Source organism: Solenopsis invicta, chromosome 2 (genome assembly GCF_016802725.1).
Source record: "Solenopsis invicta isolate M01_SB chromosome 2, UNIL_Sinv_3.0, whole genome shotgun sequence".
Lineage (NCBI taxonomy): Eukaryota > Metazoa > Arthropoda > Insecta > Hymenoptera > Formicidae > Solenopsis > Solenopsis invicta.
Window position 1 is genome coordinate 6,029,097 of NC_052665.1, and position 19,484 is coordinate 6,048,580.

Genomic DNA, 19,484 nt, shown 5'->3' on the forward strand with positions numbered 1-19,484 from the left:
ATATTATTCAAAAAGAGATCGCCGTAGCTCCACATGCGTTCCAAAACTCATCAAAAGAGTATTATTGAGGTTTTTAATTTTTGCGATGTAAAATTTTGTGAATTCTCAAAGTGCAATTCTTGAATATGTAGATAATTTTTGGAAATTTGGAAAATTGTTGGTATTTTAATTAATTCGATCTCTTTATGTTTCTTACGCCTTCCAAAGACATTTTACGCATATCCGTGATGCGCGTCGTTCCATTGTAGGTCGCGCAGCAGCGGTTCTCAATTCGCTAAAACGACCGGCGTCGTCGTCGATGCGGCCGGAACGACTCCGCTGCACTGACTTGACAACAGAAGTAATTGTTATTATTGACAGAGTGATAATGTGAGCTGGGTTCGACGACGTGTTTCTGTGCGTACTCGAGGGCGCGTTTGGCCGGTGAACGCCGCGATCCAAGCGTCGGCCCTGTCGAGAGACCGTGGAACTTTGTGCAGGCTTTATTCAACGAAAACGAAATTTTTTCTGTTAAACTTGTCGTCACACGAGGATACAGGTTATGTGAACTCGGTGAACGGAGCGAGTGAGTGAGCTCGTCCTCTCCTGCTCGTGGTCGCTCGATGGGCCGCAGGATGGGCCAGGGTACGGAGACGTGCGCCGATCGGCCCACGGAGGTCAGCGTCATCAGATTTGTTTCGCGGAACCATACCATCGAGGAAATCGCACCGAAAAAGGTGAAGTTTACGATAGAGCCATTGGTCGCCTAGGGTCGATGACCCCTAAGCCAAAACAAATAGTAGAGTAGACTGGAGCGGTTGTAAAAGCGAAATACTTCTTTCGACGAGTTTACTCCGATGAGCAGCCAGTTTGTGCGTGTATTTTGTAAAAAAATATGTTGATGAATTGCAAAAATATAATAAACTTTGTTTCTTTGTACATATTCTTTACTCTAGATTTGAATGAATTAAAACTGGCCTGTTATTTGCTTCAGCTTATGGTTTATCACGTGTCAGATTTAAAATCTTATGTCCAGATATCAATGTTAGACACAGAAATTACTTTTACATTGGTTAATAATAATGAAAATATAGAATACATTTATATCGTTGATGATTGGAACTTTCAATATTGAAATGTTTTTAATCTATATTATACATTCAATGAAATCTCACTAATATTTAAATCAATTTTCAATATATAGGAAGTATACACTTGCAAACAACGAGGTTGCGGTAAGGTGTTCACTAATCAAGATGAATATAAGACGCACGAGGCATTAGAGGCTTTGAAAATTCGATTTATGTGAGTGTAAAATCATTGTATTGCTGTACAAATTAAAAAAAAAATATCTGCAAACTGATCAATATGATCAATGTGATTTTTATCAAGTATTATGATAAAATATTTAGTAATATAAGTTTAGATTTATTTTTCAGATTTTATTAATGTTTTTTTTTATTTTTCTCAGTTGCCGTGAACCAGGTTGTGGAGAGGAAGTGTCAGATCCAGGTAGCATGTGGCGACATTATCAAGAATGGCACAACAATGAAACAAATGTTTTTGTATGTCCATATACCAATTGCGGATCTTTGCAATCTACCAGTGGTAATCTCGAGGAGCATATTGAGAGTTGTCATAGACAACCACCTACACTGCCAATGGAGCCTGAGATAATTTGTTTCGAGGGCCCTGAAAACGCAATAGACGAGGAAGTCATGCAAAAGACTGACGAAGGATGTTATGAACAACTGCCAAGCGAAAATTTTACTATAAAGGAAGAATATGGGAATAAGGAAGAAAATTGTCCTATTAGAAATGAAACTAAAATTCAGGTGAAGAATGAGTTTTGTCACGAGCAGAATAAGATTACGACTGTTACAAACAGCGAGGACTATTCAACTAATGAATCTTTGAATGGTATTAACAAGTTTTCTAACAATGAAAATCTGCTTATAATTAAGGATAATTTCTTACGAAAGTACGATACTGGAACATCAAAGTGTGAAGAGATTCTTCAAGTGGAATGCACGCAGGATAAGAATAATGTGGTTTATATAAATAGCGACGTAACTATTACGAAGAATATGAAAACGGAAATATGCAACTTAAATATACGAAATCAGGAACATAGAATAGATTTAGGAAACATGGAACGAGTTTTTCGAAGCGGTCTCGAGCGCGAGAGTTCTTTGAAAATTGAAGAGAGCTCGATAGAAACAAATAGTAACTGTTCGGATGACGAGGAGTATACCCCAAAGAAGCAACGCATGTCTAGGTACAAACAGGAAACATATAAGTGCGACGTCAATGGTTGCGGAAAGAAGTACAAATACATATCGCATTATCGCCATCATCAAGACAGTCATAAATTAGTCACGAATGCAATTAATTCCAATACCAGTAAACAAATGCCAAAGGTAAAGCAAGGAAAGGCGTCTACAGTCAGCTTCTTCATGTAAGTGAACTGACATATAAATACATATACGTGAGTGTTTGATTAGCTTTTCCAAAATTTGAGTATTTAATGTCTAGATGCAAAATGCCTGGATGTGGTGCGCAGGTAAACAACGTAACTGGCCTATGGAAGCATTATCAGGACAATCATGCCAATTCCAAGCCGCCAGTTGTACAAACTACCAAGAACAATGAAGTATTTCAGTAAAGTGTTTGCGATTTTCGTAATATTACTCTCGTTGCGGGCATTGCGCACGCATAGCGCAAGTAATCGTAATAAGCCGTTATTTCAGAGGCAAGGTACTGGAATGTGAAGTAGAGTTAAATGTTGTACAAACGTATTTCGATCAGGTTCACTCCGATGATTCCACTGAGCGACACGAACGGAAAGACTGGCAATGGGCGTAGCATTCATTTACTGAGATATTGCAGGACGCTACTGCCCAGTAGAGAAATTTTAAGACTGAATTCCAAGCCAAGCATAATATTAATTTGAACGACTACGCCGGAAGCAGCGCAACACTCATAATCGCTAATAGTTGAAGGGAATTTTTTCGGAATTAACTCTAATCTCGTGGGGGAGGTCCTCTCCTTTGCGACGTGTGGAATAGCGAGAAATCACGGTAATTCAGAGTATTTTACAGAGATTATTATATAGCCAATTTTACGCGACTACATTGCTTGAAGCTTACGTGTTTGGTCTGTAATTGAACGCTGTTAACTACAATAGACTCTTTTAGTAATTGTAAGAGATATGGGCTTTGTAGGATACTCTGACATCGATCAATAAATATATTGTCGGTATTTAAGAAAGTTTATCGAGCAGCTTGATGTATGCTGTGGCGGAACGACTAGCAGCTCGAATAAATAGAAAATTCAGTCCAAAAGTATATACATATGTCATTCTATATGAATATAAATTTTTCTCGTCGCTATAAGAGGCTAAATCCGCTACAGCGATTCGCACTTGTAATAACGAGACTCTCTGTACTGATTTTTACTATTTTATATTATGTCATTTTTATGTAACTTATATTCCTTCTACCGATATGTATATGTCGATATTTACTATACCAGTGTGTATATATATATACATATATATACACGTATACATATTTGTTATATACATATATATATATATAACATAGCAACGTAAGTATTGTATAGCATTTTTATTTGTATGTCTGTATGTTTAAAAATAAAGTGCAATATTAGAGATGAAACAGAAACATACAAATCCTATAAACAATCTGTGTAATCGTTAATAAAATTGTTGAAAATAATGCTTCACATTTAGAGAAACTTGTATTTTTGTTTCTATTACCAAACACTTAACTATTAAATTATTAAAATTATTTTAATAATTATTTTACAATTGTTATTTAAAATTATTAAAATGAGATAAAAGTCATTGTAATACAATATTTTTTCTATCCTGATTTAAATCGTGAGTCAATCACGATTTAATTAAAGGTTCGTGATTCGAAAGATATATAACATGACTGAAAAATCTCTATCAAAAGCGCCATATTGCTGCGTTCTTAAGATCTGCCGGGTGATTGGCTTATTTCCGGAGCATGCAGTTCAATTGGCTACGCCCGTTCTATAGATGGGCTTTCGCCTAATATAAATGGTAATAATTGAGAACACAATTGGCAATGGAACATCTAGAAGTAGTAACATAACGATCTGCCGTCTCAATTTAACTTCGGTTGGCAGACATTACGCAAGTAAAAAATAAAAATGGCCGACGTCGACATTACTCGAATGAAATATGAAATGTATGAAACTCTATTACGTGTAGTCGAGTGTAAATCTTTTGTATCTGTCGACGCGCGATTCTGGGATAAAAAATAGTTTGAGATTTAAAGATTCCTTTCTGATCATCCGCCCGTAAAAAAATCTCGAAGCCGGTTGCGAGAACAACAGGCTAAACGTCTGATAAAAATGGCGTATCGTGGTGTGAAGGGGTCCGATCCGTTTGTGTCAAAAACTTCGCGAAATGAGCGTTTCGCGCAGATGTCAAAGCAAGAACAGATCATTCAACAGAAGAAGATGGAAATTCAAGCAAAACTGCAGGAACAGAAAGCGAAGGAAGCCGTGGAATGTATAAAGAAGTCAAGCTCGTCAACCTCGACGACACCAACTAGTAAGAACACTGCTCCAAAGTAAGTGAAGTAAATCTCTTCTGTGTGTCACGTTACGTCGCGTCAGCTCGGTCTTGTGGACGAAATTTACATTGTAATTTACGCGTTTGAAATCTTTTGTATCAATCGCAAAAGTATAAAATCCATTGTTTATCTTTAGGGAGGACGATGAAAAACCTACCATGAATGTGTTTGCCAATGATGGCAGTTTTCTTGATCAGTTTAAAAAGATAGCCAATAAATCAACTGGCAAACAAGAACAGGACAAGGAAGATAAAAGAAAAGATGAGAGAAGCTATGAAAGTACGAGAGAAAGAGACAGAGAAAGAAAGCGTAGTAATGAAAAGAGTAGAGATTGGGACAGCAGGCGGGATCGCAGAAGAAACGATACGCGATGGGGAAGAAGTTCAGATAGGAAGCGTAGTTCGTCGTCAAGTCCGTCGCCTACTAGACGAAGATCACCACCTAGTCCAGAGACACGACATAGTTATAACCAATCGCAAAACGGGCAGCGTGCGCAGTTCAGTCAGCAACAGTTTCCAATTCAGAACAACAATCATGTCTCTTCCATCCCATCCCTTATGTCTCAACCGGTGCAGATGCAGATGACGAATATACCACCTCCCAATATAAGGAATTTAACACCAAACATTCCGTCTGCACACATGCAGAGGATACCAGTGTCAAAAAGTTTTAGCAATAATTACACTAACATGAATGAACATTCTAATAATGTCAGAATGCAAATCGCACCACCACCACATATCATACGTCCTCCACCACCTCCTCCTATTCAGAGCATTCCGCCGAATACAAATATCCCACCCCCAAATATACAAATGTCTCAAGCTATGCCAATGCCTAATCTACCCTCACCGTCGAACGCACAACAACACATTATCACACAAAATCCACAGCAATGCAGCGTACCACCGCCAGCGTGTAACACCAGTTTACAGCCTCCGAATATCCCTCCGCCTAACATACCACCACCGAATATTTTGCCACCAATGTCGCAAATGCCACCGACCATGATGCCTATCTCAGGCTCTCAAGCCATTGTGGTAACAGTACCAAACGTAGCCAATGTTCCACCTCCAAATGTGATAACATCTATGATAATGTCAGCACCTCCACCAGTGCACACCGTTCCATCGACCATCAATTCGATTCCACCACCAAACTTAAATATCCCTCCACCAAATATCCCACCTCCCAATGTTATTCCCAATGCAGCACCGGCGCGTAGTCTTATATCCAGTGGCTATCCTCTTTCCAATCAGGTACCTATTTCGGTGGGTCCTCCCAATGTACAAATTCCACCACCTGTGAGACCACCGGCTAATCTACAAAGTTCTGAACAACAAGGTATGATATCACACTTAAGAAATATGTTTCTTGTGTATTGCATAACTGTTTAATGTTATTTATAAGCACTAAACACTTTGTTTTATCTCTTGCACAATTTTAACGATATCGCGGGATGTTTGGAAGATAACTTGTTGTAAGATAGTACCATATAAAAATTAATAACATAGAATTAACATGTACAATATTTTTTTTATCGTAATTAGTAAAATTACATATATAAACACACACAGAAATTTGGGATTATAGATTGTTATACAAAGTATCTGACAAGGGATTCTAAGTGTGTTTAGTAGAGGCTGAGCAGCTGGCACGAATCGTGGCTGACTGTGGGGATGAGATTGAACAAGAAGTGCGAGAGAAGAATGCCCAAGATCCTAAATTATGGTAACTACTGTCCTCACTGGTCCTCGTTTTGTATTTCCATTCCCCTATTCCTTGTTTGTAATATAATTAATACTTTTATAATATCTAGGACGATAATATTTTATTTTGTATTATAGGACATTGTACAAATTTCTATACAGATCATGTCATATTTTGACATCTTAGTAACATGAAAAATTTAATGTACAATTTTGTTGAATGTCCGCTTAATGTGAATTGTTGTAAATATGTGCTTGCATTCCTAAATATCAATTGTCAGTCGCAAAAAGATTTGCCGATTACAGAACTTTGTCTACATGTTTTTTTATTTTTTCAAAGCAAGCTATTTTTTATAGGTTTGATAAAATTGTTAATGACGAATGCATTCCCTTATTGAACATATTTTTTCTTGCAATCATAATAATTGTGTCATATATATTTAACAACACATGACTCTTAGCGTAGAAAATTGTTTTTCTTGTAGATTTTAATGTTCTATTTTTACTAACTTATTATGATATTTTTCTCATGAAAAAAATTAAAAATTTGAAATTTATAAGTATGTTACAAGAGATATATAAAAGAGCTTGAGTGTAATTATTTTTTAATAGAGTTTTTTACGTACATTTGCTTGCTGATATTCTTTTACTTTTAAATATATTTTTTTTTAAGAATTAAGTTTCAATTATTTCAGTTTTAACGTGTTTAACAAAGATATAATGATTAATTAAATAATAAGACATTATTATATTAAGATAACAAAGTTTTAAATAATATCCAATATCTAGATATATTTATAAAATATTTACATATTTATCTATGTCCATTAGATATTTATGCTACACTAGTAATATGAAATGTTTTACATTTCTAAATTTAAATTTTATACGATTTTTAATATAATTAAAAACAAAAAAATATATTCCATTATTATCATTTAAAAATTTTATTACACATCTCTCAAGTGATACTCATATCTTTTGAAACATAATTATATTCTTTTATACTTATACTATTTCTTGTTTTTGATGTTTATATGTTGCGTATATTTTGAAATGCCAAACATACTATATGTAATCAATGACTCCAATTTCCTTAATCCAACAAAATTTTAGATTTTATTCTGCTACTTTTTACTTCACGTCTATATTAACGTTACACTTCTTCTATGAAAGTATTGTATCTATAGGAATACATATTACTAGACAGCGTTTTAAGTATCATTTTAATCAAGGTTTCTGCACCAAAAGCAAAGTGCAGCGTATCTGCAGTACAGGGGATTGGTTTCAAAATTACGTGCAGAGAAGCCAGATAAGGATAAGAAAAACAGTGGTGCAGAACTTTATTGTCCTGAAGAAGCTCTTAGTGACAATGATGAGGCAGATAAATCTCAGAAATCTCATTCAACGTCACATGGTAAACTATATAAATTCGATGATATATGATAAATTTTATTATACATGTTTTATATACATGTATGCCGTTGTTAGCAGATCAGTCAAAGGACGATAATAAGGAAGAACGGAAAAGAAGAAAACGTAGTCGCTGGGGTGATCCAGACAATAAGGTTGTTGTTACGGAAACAAATGTACCTTCTGCTAATAGATCAGGTGCTATACTTCCGCAACCTGGTATAGCTATACCGGGACAAATTGGGCAACCCGCAGTTATAATTCCTTCTCCAACGAAGAGACAACATGTTAAATCAAAGAATCCGATGCTTACCAAGATTTCAAGGAATGATCCTGCACTTATTCATTATGCAAGACAAACGTTTGGTACACTCGATTTAAGTGAAGAACAATGGAAAAAAGCAGAGGATCATTATAAGGTAAACATTTATTGTGTTGCATCAATTGTAAAAGATATACAGAGTATATTAAAATTCATTTTTTTCCGTTTGATTATACATATATGAAAATGTGAACAAGTGAAAAATGAATTTTAAGGATTAATTATTTTGTACACAGAAAAATATACATATAATATTTTTTTAGATAAATCTTTTATACCAAAATCTCTTAAGAAAAAGAGAAGAAGTGAAACGTTTGGAAGCACAAGGAAAACATAAATACGAGTACGACAGTGATGAAGAAACAGAAGGAGGAACTTGGGAGCACAAATTGAGATCTGCTGAAATGGAGGCGACACAGATGTGGGCCGAAGAATTAACTGCGCAAGCGGAAGGCAAACACCACATTGGCGATTTTTTACCACCGGATGAACTAAAAAAATTTATGGAACAATATAATGCCGTGAAGCAAGGAAAAGAACCTGATTTGAGCGACTATAAAGAATATAAATTAAAGGAAGATAATATAGGTATGTTCCTTTTATATTCTTTATTAATATACAATATGTATATAATTACTTAATTTAAATCGCTTGATACGTTCGATGTAATACTTAGTATTTGTATCAAAGTTTTCGATGTAAACTAAATATAAATAATGGTTAATTTGTTGATTATTTCTTATTAATTTTTAACTACTATTAATTTTTAATTTGAGTATTTTAAATTAAATATTAATTATATATATATATATATATATATGTCGTAGGCAAATAGCAATTTTTAGGAAAATAGTATCTGACTAGGCAAATAGCATTTGCCTGGTCAAATAGCTTAGAATTAAAACACAAAATGCCTGCTTTAAAAACCCAATAATTATAGAATTTTTGTGTTTTTCAAGCAAGCATGTGGTGTATTTAAAGTAGAGAATTAAAAACACAAAATGCCTGCTTTAAAAACACAAAAATTATGTAATTTATTCTAACCTAACCTAACCTGGCAAATGCTATTTGCCTAGTCAGATACTATTTTCCTAAAATTGCTATTTGCCTGCGACATATATATATAAGTGCAAATAGTTTTTTGTTAAAATTTTCAATAATCTCATAACATTTTTTTACTTACAGGATTTCAGATGTTACAAAAGCTTGGATGGAGCGAAGGACAAGGGTTGGGTAGCGAGGGTAGCGGTCGTATTGAACCAATTAACAAGTAATGCTCTTTTTATTACATTACTAATTGTTGTTTTTTTTGTATCGAATAAGTTTAATTAATATTTTCAAGCTCTTGATTAATAATTATATTTCTAGAGCGACAAATAGACTCGATAGCGCAGGTTTAGGCTCTGAAAGACCAGACGGGGTATCTAGGGATGATGATGAATTTGATGCATATAGAAAACGAATGATGCTTGCTTACAGATTTAGGCCTAATCCATTAGTAAGTGTCGCGATTGTTATAATAAAATAACACAAAGACATTTATAAGTAGAAAATATCTACTTGTTGTTTTAATTATTACATTTTTTTTTTCAGAATAATCCAAGAAGACCTTATTACTAAAAGCTAAAATATATTATCACTAAACTAATATTCCTTTTATTACAGAACAATGTAGTAGATTGCCTTTATTTTGTATATTTGAAATTGTATATTTCATTTTAAAATATATCTCTTATACAATTTTCGCCTTTTTCTAAATGCAATCGTTATCATTAATTTTTTGTACTTTAGTCGCGCATTATTCTTTCTTTAGTAGCTGAAGTAATGAAATTTTTACAAAGACAATTATTTAGAGTATTACTTTTTTAATACATTTCTATTTGTTACAGCAAAACTTATGTACGAAACTACAGAAGCATAAAAACAAATATTTACACAATTTTTATGAATTATGTTTATATAAATCTTTACTAATGAAATTTTCTTAACCCAGTGAGGTAGGTTTGTATGTACATGTGTAATTTAGCTAGATTCATTTCTAAGTTAGGTTGATACAAAGCATTTTCTAACAATCCCGTGCTTTCCCCCTTTTTTGTATTGCAATGTGTATATATTGTGAAAATATTCATTTATATATAATTTCTATCAATAAGATCTTTAAAAGTGCCTCTTACCATACTTTTAAAAACGCTGTCATTTTCTGCTCTATCTCGGAGCAAGTCTTCGTCATATGCCTTTTTCAAGTCCATATCATTACTAGTAAATATGTGTAAAGTGTAAGTAGCCATTATTGCTCCATACTTCCCGAATTTGGCCAAATGTTGTGATAATGCCTCGTAAGGAAAAAGTAGACTGGGATCGTAACCAGCTTTTTCGATAGTATTGGATAATTTTTCGTAATATTCGTCTATTAGTTGTTCATAATATTTACTCCTTGTTTCTTGAGTGCAGCAACAAAAAAATACATAAAGTAGATCTAAAACGGGAGATGCGTAACGACAGATCTGAAGGTCTACGAAACGCAAGTCGTACGGATTTTTCTCCTGAAAGGAAACAATGCCATGTATAAGATGTGAAAGTGTGCTTATCTATATTGACTTAACGTAAATAACATATTTCATCGAGGAAGTATCTAACTGTACACACTTGGTCGTATTTGAAAAGCATGTTGTTAGTCCAAGAGTCACCATGGTTTACAACAGCGTATGGCTCAGCAGCTTTTCCATCGGTTACATCATACAAGTGCTGTTGACTCTTTTCTATGAATTGTTGATATCTTTCTATATAATGTTTGTCTTCATTTGCTAAAACCTATACGTGCATAAAGTACAAAAAAAAAAAAATAAAAAAAACAATTCAAATTTTAATAAATTTTGATAGCGATTTTTAAAGACCAATAAAATATAAATCACCTTAAATATGGCTTCGACGAATATTTTTGTTTTATGTTCCATTTTATCTCGATTTAATTTTGATGTAGGTTCACCGTTTTCATCTGGTTGTTGAAATATGGGATCCTTCATTTGCCTCAATTTCTCGAAGCCCGCCGGATTTGCCGCGCGCGTAATGAAGCTATACGCGTGAAATTCACCTAGGCATTTTATCGCCAAGCTGGCATGCGGGTAATCCATAATTTTTGTCTCCGACATCACGAAACCTTGGGGCGTTAGACTTTCGAACATCAGTATCTACGGTCAATTACATATCGTTATCTAAACGTCCGTTTCTCGTCGCTTTGGAAAATAAAGAAATATTCTATAGAAAAGATACAAATCTAATCTCGGTAATCGCGCTACATGAGGAACATGTGAAAGTTTATCATGTTATGAGATAACTAAGGATGATAATCGCAACGTTGTCGAGTCACGTCATCTTATGAACAGATATTCGTAGTTGTCTATTGACGATGAATGAGTTCCTTGTTTATGTGTATGCACGGCATACGCGTGCGCGTGATGTAAATGAATTCTTCACCAAAAAAGCAGCTGCAAATTGCAATGCAAATTAAAAATTAATGAAATATTAAATAAATTAATGAAATAATTTCTTCTTACTAAAATTTTAAATCTTATCGTTAAACAAATATAATTATTGATTAATAGATAGTAAGTTATTACATCTTGTGCAAGATAAGATAAGGACACCTCTGCCATTACAACGTAATTACCTTAACTCATTTTTTTTTAACGTCTTGCGCGCAAGAGTTCTTTCATCAAAATGTCAGGGATATTACGTACGTGAAGTTACGTGCCAAACAAGAATCAAGTCTTTAAAGAAGTATATACGTGCCATGTATGTACTTTCGCGAGCCATCTAATTATCAAGCACTTTGCTCCTCTACCGCGTGCCTAGCATTGATTACATCGGCTTTTACTGTTAAATATGAAAACGGTGAAAAGACTCCAAAAATTGCGGAAGATATGCCGTTATTTGCCGTTATATACCGATTGCGATTGTGCAGGCCGTTTTCTTATATAAACTTGAAATAATATTTATACGATAGCTTTCGAACGAACAATCGGAGGGTTGCGATTTAAAAGGAAGCGCGCTCGATGAGTTGAACTCGTTCCGTTTTTCCGAAATCGATAATTTTGCAAACGCGCGAAATTGGAGCCATTGGCGCGCGCTATAGAGATAAGAGAATATAAGAGAATTCTTTGGCTATAGTGCTTAAATGCAGATTGGTCATTAGCGAAAATATTGCGTAATGCAAAGGTTAACCGGACCTTATGTCTCACTTGATAATCTTTAAACCAGTTTATTATGCCCGGACGGGCGCATATGCGCGCCCGTGTATATCCGTGTGTCATTATAAATCGACATTTCACTTCGCGACGGTGATGCCTGCGTTTTATTACACGTATAAATCTCGTCGAGCCAATTTAGCAACGCATCGCGCGCGATTGTCTCTGAGAACGTGAGGAGAGTAGGAGTCAAACGGCTTCAACTGATCGAAATAAAAGATAATGTTCCAGGTAACAATGAAGTAATGTTTGAAATTTTACACTCGCAGCACTACACACAGTATCGTTCAATTATTTGACTTCCTTAAAGAAATGATTGCCGATCAGTTATCTTTCTTGCGGCCTCATTACGTGTGGCCGCGTGCTATATAATATTCCGCGCAAGAAAAGAGATTATGTAAAGGCAACGTATGAAATTTACATATGCGATTACATCGGTGCCCTACGTGATGTTGCTGCCTCATCGGTATGGATCACAGTTACGGTTTAGCAGTGGTGAACCGCAAAATTACCTCTTTTCCAGTTGCATCGTTATAGTCCAATAAAACGGGGAAGCGATCGGCCATCCCGCCGCGTTCCTTCATGGTCTCTTTGAAGATCGGCAGTATCTCTTGATAGAAAAATGCCTCGCGCTGGAACAACGGTGTGACGCTTTGGTCACTCAAAACCTCCTCGGAGAGGTACGTCCGCGTAGTTTTGAGAATAAGCTCGAGTCTCTTGGCCTCGATTCCATCCTCGATCCCCTCGATCGTGCCGCGACAAACGAGGCTAACGTAATTGTCGCCTTTATTGGTGCCCTCGGTTACGTGAATTTTTGGAGCCGCCAGCTTGATGGTTTTCGCATATTCACGTAAATAATCGTGCAACCGTTCGAACATAATTTTCTCGTCTGCCATCTCTCTTTCTCGGATGTCCTCGGCGCTTGCCATCTCTCTCTCTCTGTCTCTGTCTCTGTCTCTCGCGCGGAGATCGACCGGATGTTGCTCTTACTTTGTTCCTTACGACAGAGGCAATAATAATACTCTTATAAACTTTGTTTCAAATCGCTGAGACGGGTATAATTCTAGCTGTTATGCACGCGACTGTTTGTCACACCTCGATGATAAGAGACCGATTACTGGGACGATCGTTGAAAAGCATCGTTTATATGATTTTCGTTATCGCGACGTTCTTGCTTCGTAAATCGTTACTAGGCATGTTATAAACATTGTGAAATAAATACGCGATTATTTTCGATTTAATCTAGTTTGTATCATTGCAAGCTCTGTGAAAGAAGCTTTCTGTGCGCTATACATCTTTCGCGGTCTTCTCGTCTCCCCTCTTTCTCTCTCTCTCTCTCTCTTTCCTTTTATCTCAAATATGTTAAATATGTGCGATAGAATTATAAATTATATATTTCTGACGTGTGTAACCCTATTAAAAAGGCTGTTCACCTTTAACGTTACTTAGAACGAAAGGCGCTCGGGAGTACGGTCGTGTCGCTTACATCTGTTAGTTATTTTTATACCAAACGCGCAACAGAGAAAGGAAGGAAAAGAGAGGAGTGTGAGGCGTGGCGAGATACTGACCACCATTTCTCCAATTAAAGTGCCTTTACCCGTTTCCAATCGAGAAACGGTATTTCCTACGGATAGTCTACTTAAGTTTACTCTATATAGTCTTTAAAAAATAAATACATAAATATAAATATAAATATAAATATAAATATGTACCTATGTAATTTCTCTCTTGAGCAGCTATACAGGAAATACCGATAAAATACTTTTATTTGTTTTCAAACGACAAAGAAAATGTATAAGTAATCTTAACAGCACAAGATATCGTACGAATATTCTAGATATCGTACGAATATTCGTACAATATTAAGATATCGTACGTATATTTGTACGATATCGCGATATTCGTTCGATAGCATATGCTGTTAGAGAGCAGATCGGCAAACATCAAAATGTATTTTACTTACTTTTGCTTCTTTACTTATATATTTAAAATATATGGGTGCGAAGTGTTCGTGGAATTCTCGTTTATATCGGCATAGACCACAGCAGATCCTAAATAATCCTAAACGCTCTTGTGAACAATTCGATCCGCTCACTTTACTGACCGGATAAAAAACGCTCGGCGATGTCTTATAAAACTCTGTAAAATAAGAAGAGAAATTCTCAAGAAAGAAATTCTTGATTTAAATAAACAGAAAGTTATAGGCGAGAAGGTTCCCGCGCTTCTTATCAGAGATGCGACGGCGATGCACACGCTGGCCGTGGTGCAAACGGGAAATCGGCTGTTAGAGGAACAATCGGTATCTTATCCCGCTTACAAGTTGGCCAAGAGGATCTTTACGTACGGTGGCAATCGCACACGTTGTGACCCTACACAATTTGCCAACTTGTACTAGCCGCTTGCGTAATCGTGACTTTCATACGTTGCACTTTCGTTTTCGAAAGTGTGATGTAATCGCTATTTAGATAGAGGAGAATTCGATGGTACGAAAAAAAAAGAAAACTATCGTCAGTCGTTTCCTCGCGGAAGTGCCCGTAAAACTTCCAGCAGGAATTTGGAATTTAAGGATAATCACATTGAATGTGATAGCCTTGCGAAATAAGAAATGATAAACAGAATCGATGTCGAATCGACGTAGATTCAATGTCAAAATCATCAAACTGATAGCATTTCGATAGGTCATTGCTCGCTAGGAACGGCTCATCGATGCACTCGACGAACCTAGCAAACGAAAATAAATTCAAATGGATTGAAAATTGCATTCATATTAATTTATTAAAAACTATTGAATTCAAATGAGTTGAAATGCGAAATAAACTATTTATTATTTTGAATTTGAATGGATTTATGTCCCTTTACATTTTACATTATTTTTTAATTTAGGTAAATTTTGAAATACAAAATGAATTATTCATCATGTTGAATTCGAATGTACTCATATCCATATTATTATTACATCATATCCATATTGTATTTATATTATTTTAGGATTCGAAAAAACTAAAGCACGAATTCGCACGAAAATGTCGAAATAAATTCCTTTCTATCCATTGCAACTTATTTTTGTGTGCTGGAGAGCCCTGGGAATATTATTGTTAGCAAGGTGGCACCTTGCCCTATTTTATTTTTTTTCCTCGACAGGTACGCGAGGTCACTCGAAGCGAGAATATTTCTACGTGCGTTCTACAACAGAAGTTTGCATTTTTCATATTTTTCCTTTTACGAGGAAAGAATGGCTCTGCTAGAGTATCTCAAAATTTTACTACAGGTCTGAAAATAATTTTACATTTGCATCAAAATAATTTTGTAGAACACTGAAACCGGTTATTAAAATGTCAAAATTGCAACATTGCTCGTCATGCTCGAGTGTCCTTCACAATTTTATTTTGATACGGTCAAACAGTATTATTTTTTAGATCTGTATCTAGCTAATTTCTTTTGGATAAAAATTTCTTTAGAGTGTGGCTCGTTAATTATAATAAAAATAAAATAAGTTAATAACTAGGAAGCTAAAGTAACATGGATCTTTTTCTCATTCATATGTATTTCACAGTCATATGTTACGACGTAAATTTAAATACGGCATTAATAGTTTCAACTTAGCTTTAGTCTTCTTCAGCCGCGCATGTACACAATTCAATTAATCATTTGGTTTTTTATATAATATTCTTTTAGGTACTTGAGCAAAAATCATTCTATCTTCTAACTACGCATCTATTTAATTTCAGACTTGAAAAGTATGACGGATGAAGTATGTCGTCTCCAGTAAGCACATTACATATACGTCTTTAATGTTACGTTGGCGGAACGTTATTAACTTTTCAGCGTTACCTTACAGCTGAAACTCGCTCACCGCTCATTGTCCGCGTAAATAGCTTTGTTGGAAAAAAAAAGAGAGAATAGTAAGTATCGCGATCCCTATAATTTATTCATTTCTCAGCGTCGTTGCAAACCTTACGGCGTGGCGGCGGCGGTGGTGGCGGTGGCGTGCCCGAGACGTTGGTTTCGCACGCGACGAAACGACGTCCCCTTCCCTTCGGAAGGAACTTAACTTAGTTCGCAGGATGACACTCCGATTTTCCGCGCGATCGCAGCGAGAGAGATCGCGTTCGCTGTCGATCGGGGCCGTTGACACGCCGCGATCGGTGGTGGTGCGCTGTGACGTGTCCTCTCGCAGATGACGCGCGAGCGGATGCCCCCTCGGGGGCGGCGAAGCGAAGGGAGAGATCCGTTTTTTTCATCGATCCCGATTGCCCAACGATCGAGAGGCACATAATAATCGCGGAGATTGTATCATAGCGGACCGGGATATTTCAAGGCGATACAACACCATTCTCCAGCAAGTCGGAGTCGCGGACTCGCGCGCCGCGCGCCGATTCGGCCTTACTCCAGTATCCTCGATGTAATAAACGAACGAGAGACTTGGCCCGCGGCGGTCCCGACCGCCGCCGTCGAACCTCGTTTTCTTCGTTTCTCGCGATCAGCCCGGGCGCAAATAAACGGCCGACGCGGACAAACCGGTCGGATCGTTCGTTAGTTGAGAGACAATCGGGCGCGAGCGCGACCGCGCGTCGTTATTCCTCTAATTCCTCTTTTCCCTTTCCACTTTAATTTGCCTTTACTCGCCGCTTGTCTCCCCTCGTCACGATCCGCCCGATCCACTTTGATCCACGCCTCTTACCTCTCTCTTTCTCTTCCTCTCTCTCTCTCTCTCTCTTTCTGTTTCCTCCGCTTTCCCTTTCGTTATCTTCACCCTGAAGCAGCACGATTCTCCAAACGTATCCTTCCGATATGCGCTGCCGATCGCAGAGTACTGCCAGATTATGTCTAATACAGATAAAACAGCCACGTGATTTTTCATCTACGTCAGATGTGACTAGTCATCGTCATATGACTGAGTTGAGATCATAGTCGACTCCAATTACACTTATTGTCGTTTGCACGTACTATCTAGAAGTGACGTAATCTATAATGTGCTCTATGCTTACAGCATCTTGCCTCTCGTCTATTACTCGTTTGCCTATTATACTTTATAAATCATTTTATTAACAATCGCGTTTCTTGTCACGTATTTTTTGTCTCTTGTGGCGTTCGTTAACTTTTATCTCGTCAATTTCAATAAATTTTGCAAAGAAGCAAAAAATGAGAAGCAGGAAAACAAACAAACGTATTGTGTATCAGCTCAGTCATATTTATGAGCATTCATAGTGCATGTGTATTGGAAGCCGTGAACGTATTTCTCGTTTACGTCCACAGTTTATTGCGCTATTGAAATTTTATTGTAAATTTTTTGTCATATTTTGCAGATTCATGATGAGGAAAGGTCGGAGACTGATATTGCGTAAAATCTCGATATCGCTATCGATATGGATTGAAGAAACATGTTTCATCTTTGAATTGATAGCTCTTCAACTTCAATCTTTATATAAATATTTATAATCGACAATATAAATCTTTATAACGGATAGCCGGTTTTTTTATCTTTGCAACAGAATTAAGTATAGGATGTCATTATCTATTGAGAATTATAGGCTCTGATCGGACGACTTCAAGATCGATTTACATTTAATACAAATTAAATAATGTATCAACAAAATCAATAAAACGAGCAAACAGTTGGATGTCATCGATATAAATAAAATCTCTTTAATTCTACATTCAAAACATAGACGACGTTTCGGTTCTACGGAGTTCTCTTCAGTATGCATCGTATAATTTTACATAGTCAGAGATATACACAATGATGTCGACATTATTTCATAATTATGTGCAACATGTAGCGTATTAATAATAATTGTGTATCTCTCCGTTAATGTAAAATTACATGCATTCATACTGAATGCATACAATTATTATTAATACACTACACGTTGTACACAATTATTGGATCCTCTTAAGAGAGGATTCCGTAGAGTTGTTTACGTTTTGAATGAAGAATTAGAGAGACTTAATTTATACTGAGAGAGACATTCAACTGTTTGCTAGTTTCTTTGGCCTTATACAGCCATTGACAAAATTATTAGGCACCCTATTTATTTAACAATTTTTTCAATTTATAAAGAAATACATAACACTATCTTTATAAATGTTATCATTTATTTCTTAAATAACCACATAAACTAATGTTTGCTTGGTTCACCATTGTTTTTTATAACTTATTTTTTAGTTTACGCAATTTAGTTATAAAAAATTTTAAAAAAAGCAAGGGTGCCTAATAATTTTGTCAATGGCTGTAAATATACAGTATTTAATTTGTTTTAAATTTATGCCAGCTGATTTTATAAAATTTTTGTTTTACATTTAATGTTGACGGTTGAATTTTCTAAAACGTTGCGAGTCGGAAAACTGTTTTCTCTGCAGTCATATGCATGTGCTGCACAATGATTTCATTGGCGTCTGCCTCCGTAAGTGTTTCAAGAACAATGCGTCACGAAGAAAGCGTCAGAGACGATTGGTTCTCGTATAATACAAGGTTTTACATTGTAGTAATCGAGGAAGGCGTGGCGCATTTCTGAAAAATCGTTTAATTTTAATCTTCGCAGGAAATAATTGGTCCGTTTCTTCCAGAGCTGAGCTTCTCGCACAATTTCTTCCAGCTGAACTCCTTGCACAGTTTCTTCCTATTTTTTTTTTCTCTCAACGGCAAAGAGAACCAGAGCAAATATTAGTTGTTGTGAAGAAATACAAAATGCAATTCGCCAAGTACGGGCGTCGAACTCACTTAAACAGTGAGTTCGACGCTCGCACTTAGCGAATTGCATTTTGCAAAATATGCAGGGAGGGAAAAATGTTGAAAAAAAAAAGAAACTGTTATCTCGTACTCCTCGATCTCGATATTGCAGAACGCTCTCGTTGGCGTGCGGGTCCGGGCGAAGGCGAAGGGTCCTGAGAACAAAGCGTTACGATAATCGGCACCGAAGAGATTTGAAGCGGACGGGCGCGGTGTGTGTATGTGTGTGTGTATTTCCTGAATGAAAATCCATAACCGGACGGGCGACGCAACGCGCGGTCCCCTTTCATTCCGGCACTCTCGGTTTCGTTTTCTGCAAAGGTTCCCGGTCGCAACTCGCTGCGCACGGCAGCCAGGCAGCGCGGAGTGGGCAAGCACACCTGGGGAAAGGCTTCCCCCGGGTCCGGGTTCCGTGGGGTCTTACACCCCACCCTTTCGCCGCGTTCACCGCCACCTGTA

At 36.5% G+C, this 19,484-nt stretch overlaps 3 protein-coding genes across 7 annotated transcripts; 2 read left to right on the top strand and 1 right to left on the bottom strand.

Moving 5' to 3' along the window:
• Window positions 1–281: 281 nt before the first annotated feature.
• On the top strand, window positions 282–3,665 carry LOC105200847 (zinc finger protein 292). The gene is made up of 4 exons (XM_011168612.3): window positions 282–716; window positions 1,184–1,284; window positions 1,451–2,437; window positions 2,515–3,665. The coding sequence occupies exons 1-4, from the start codon at window positions 603–605 to the stop codon at window positions 2,642–2,644; spliced, it is 1,332 nt and encodes a 443-aa protein (XP_011166914.1). The 5' UTR covers window positions 282–602; the 3' UTR covers window positions 2,645–3,665.
• Window positions 3,666–4,129: 464 nt separating this feature from the next.
• On the top strand, window positions 4,130–9,795 carry LOC105200845 (SURP and G-patch domain-containing protein 1). Of its 3 annotated transcripts, none has more exons than XM_011168608.3 (9): window positions 4,130–4,604; window positions 4,744–5,951; window positions 6,236–6,338; window positions 7,552–7,733; window positions 7,808–8,148; window positions 8,315–8,639; window positions 9,237–9,321; window positions 9,420–9,549; window positions 9,645–9,795. In XM_011168608.3, exons 1-9 carry the CDS (start codon window positions 4,384–4,386, stop codon window positions 9,669–9,671), a joined length of 2,622 nt encoding a protein of 873 aa, XP_011166910.1. In that variant the 5' UTR covers window positions 4,130–4,383; the 3' UTR covers window positions 9,672–9,795. The 3 variants fall into 3 exon arrangements, with proteins under 3 accessions (XP_011166910.1, XP_011166911.1, XP_039315582.1); XM_011168609.3 differs by having other exon boundaries at window positions 7,811–8,148; XM_039459648.1 differs by lacking the exon at window positions 9,645–9,795 and having other exon boundaries at window positions 9,394–9,534.
• On the bottom strand, window positions 9,586–17,151 carry LOC105200846. 3 transcript variants are annotated; one of them, XM_026130054.2, is made up of 6 exons: window positions 16,977–17,137; window positions 14,259–14,434; window positions 12,808–13,292; window positions 10,964–11,239; window positions 10,698–10,862; window positions 9,586–10,594 (listed from the first exon to the last, which is right to left on the bottom strand). In XM_026130054.2, exons 3-6 carry the CDS (start codon window positions 13,222–13,224, stop codon window positions 10,181–10,183), a joined length of 1,272 nt encoding a protein of 423 aa, XP_025985839.1. In that variant the 5' UTR covers window positions 13,225–13,292; window positions 14,259–14,434; window positions 16,977–17,137; the 3' UTR covers window positions 9,586–10,180. The 3 variants fall into 3 exon arrangements, with proteins under 3 accessions (XP_025985839.1, XP_025985841.1, XP_039315588.1); XM_026130056.2 differs by lacking the exon at window positions 14,259–14,434 and having other exon boundaries at window positions 16,977–17,151; XM_039459654.1 differs by lacking the exons at window positions 14,259–14,434; window positions 16,977–17,137 and having other exon boundaries at window positions 12,808–14,181.
• Window positions 17,152–19,484: the final 2,333 nt, after the last annotated feature.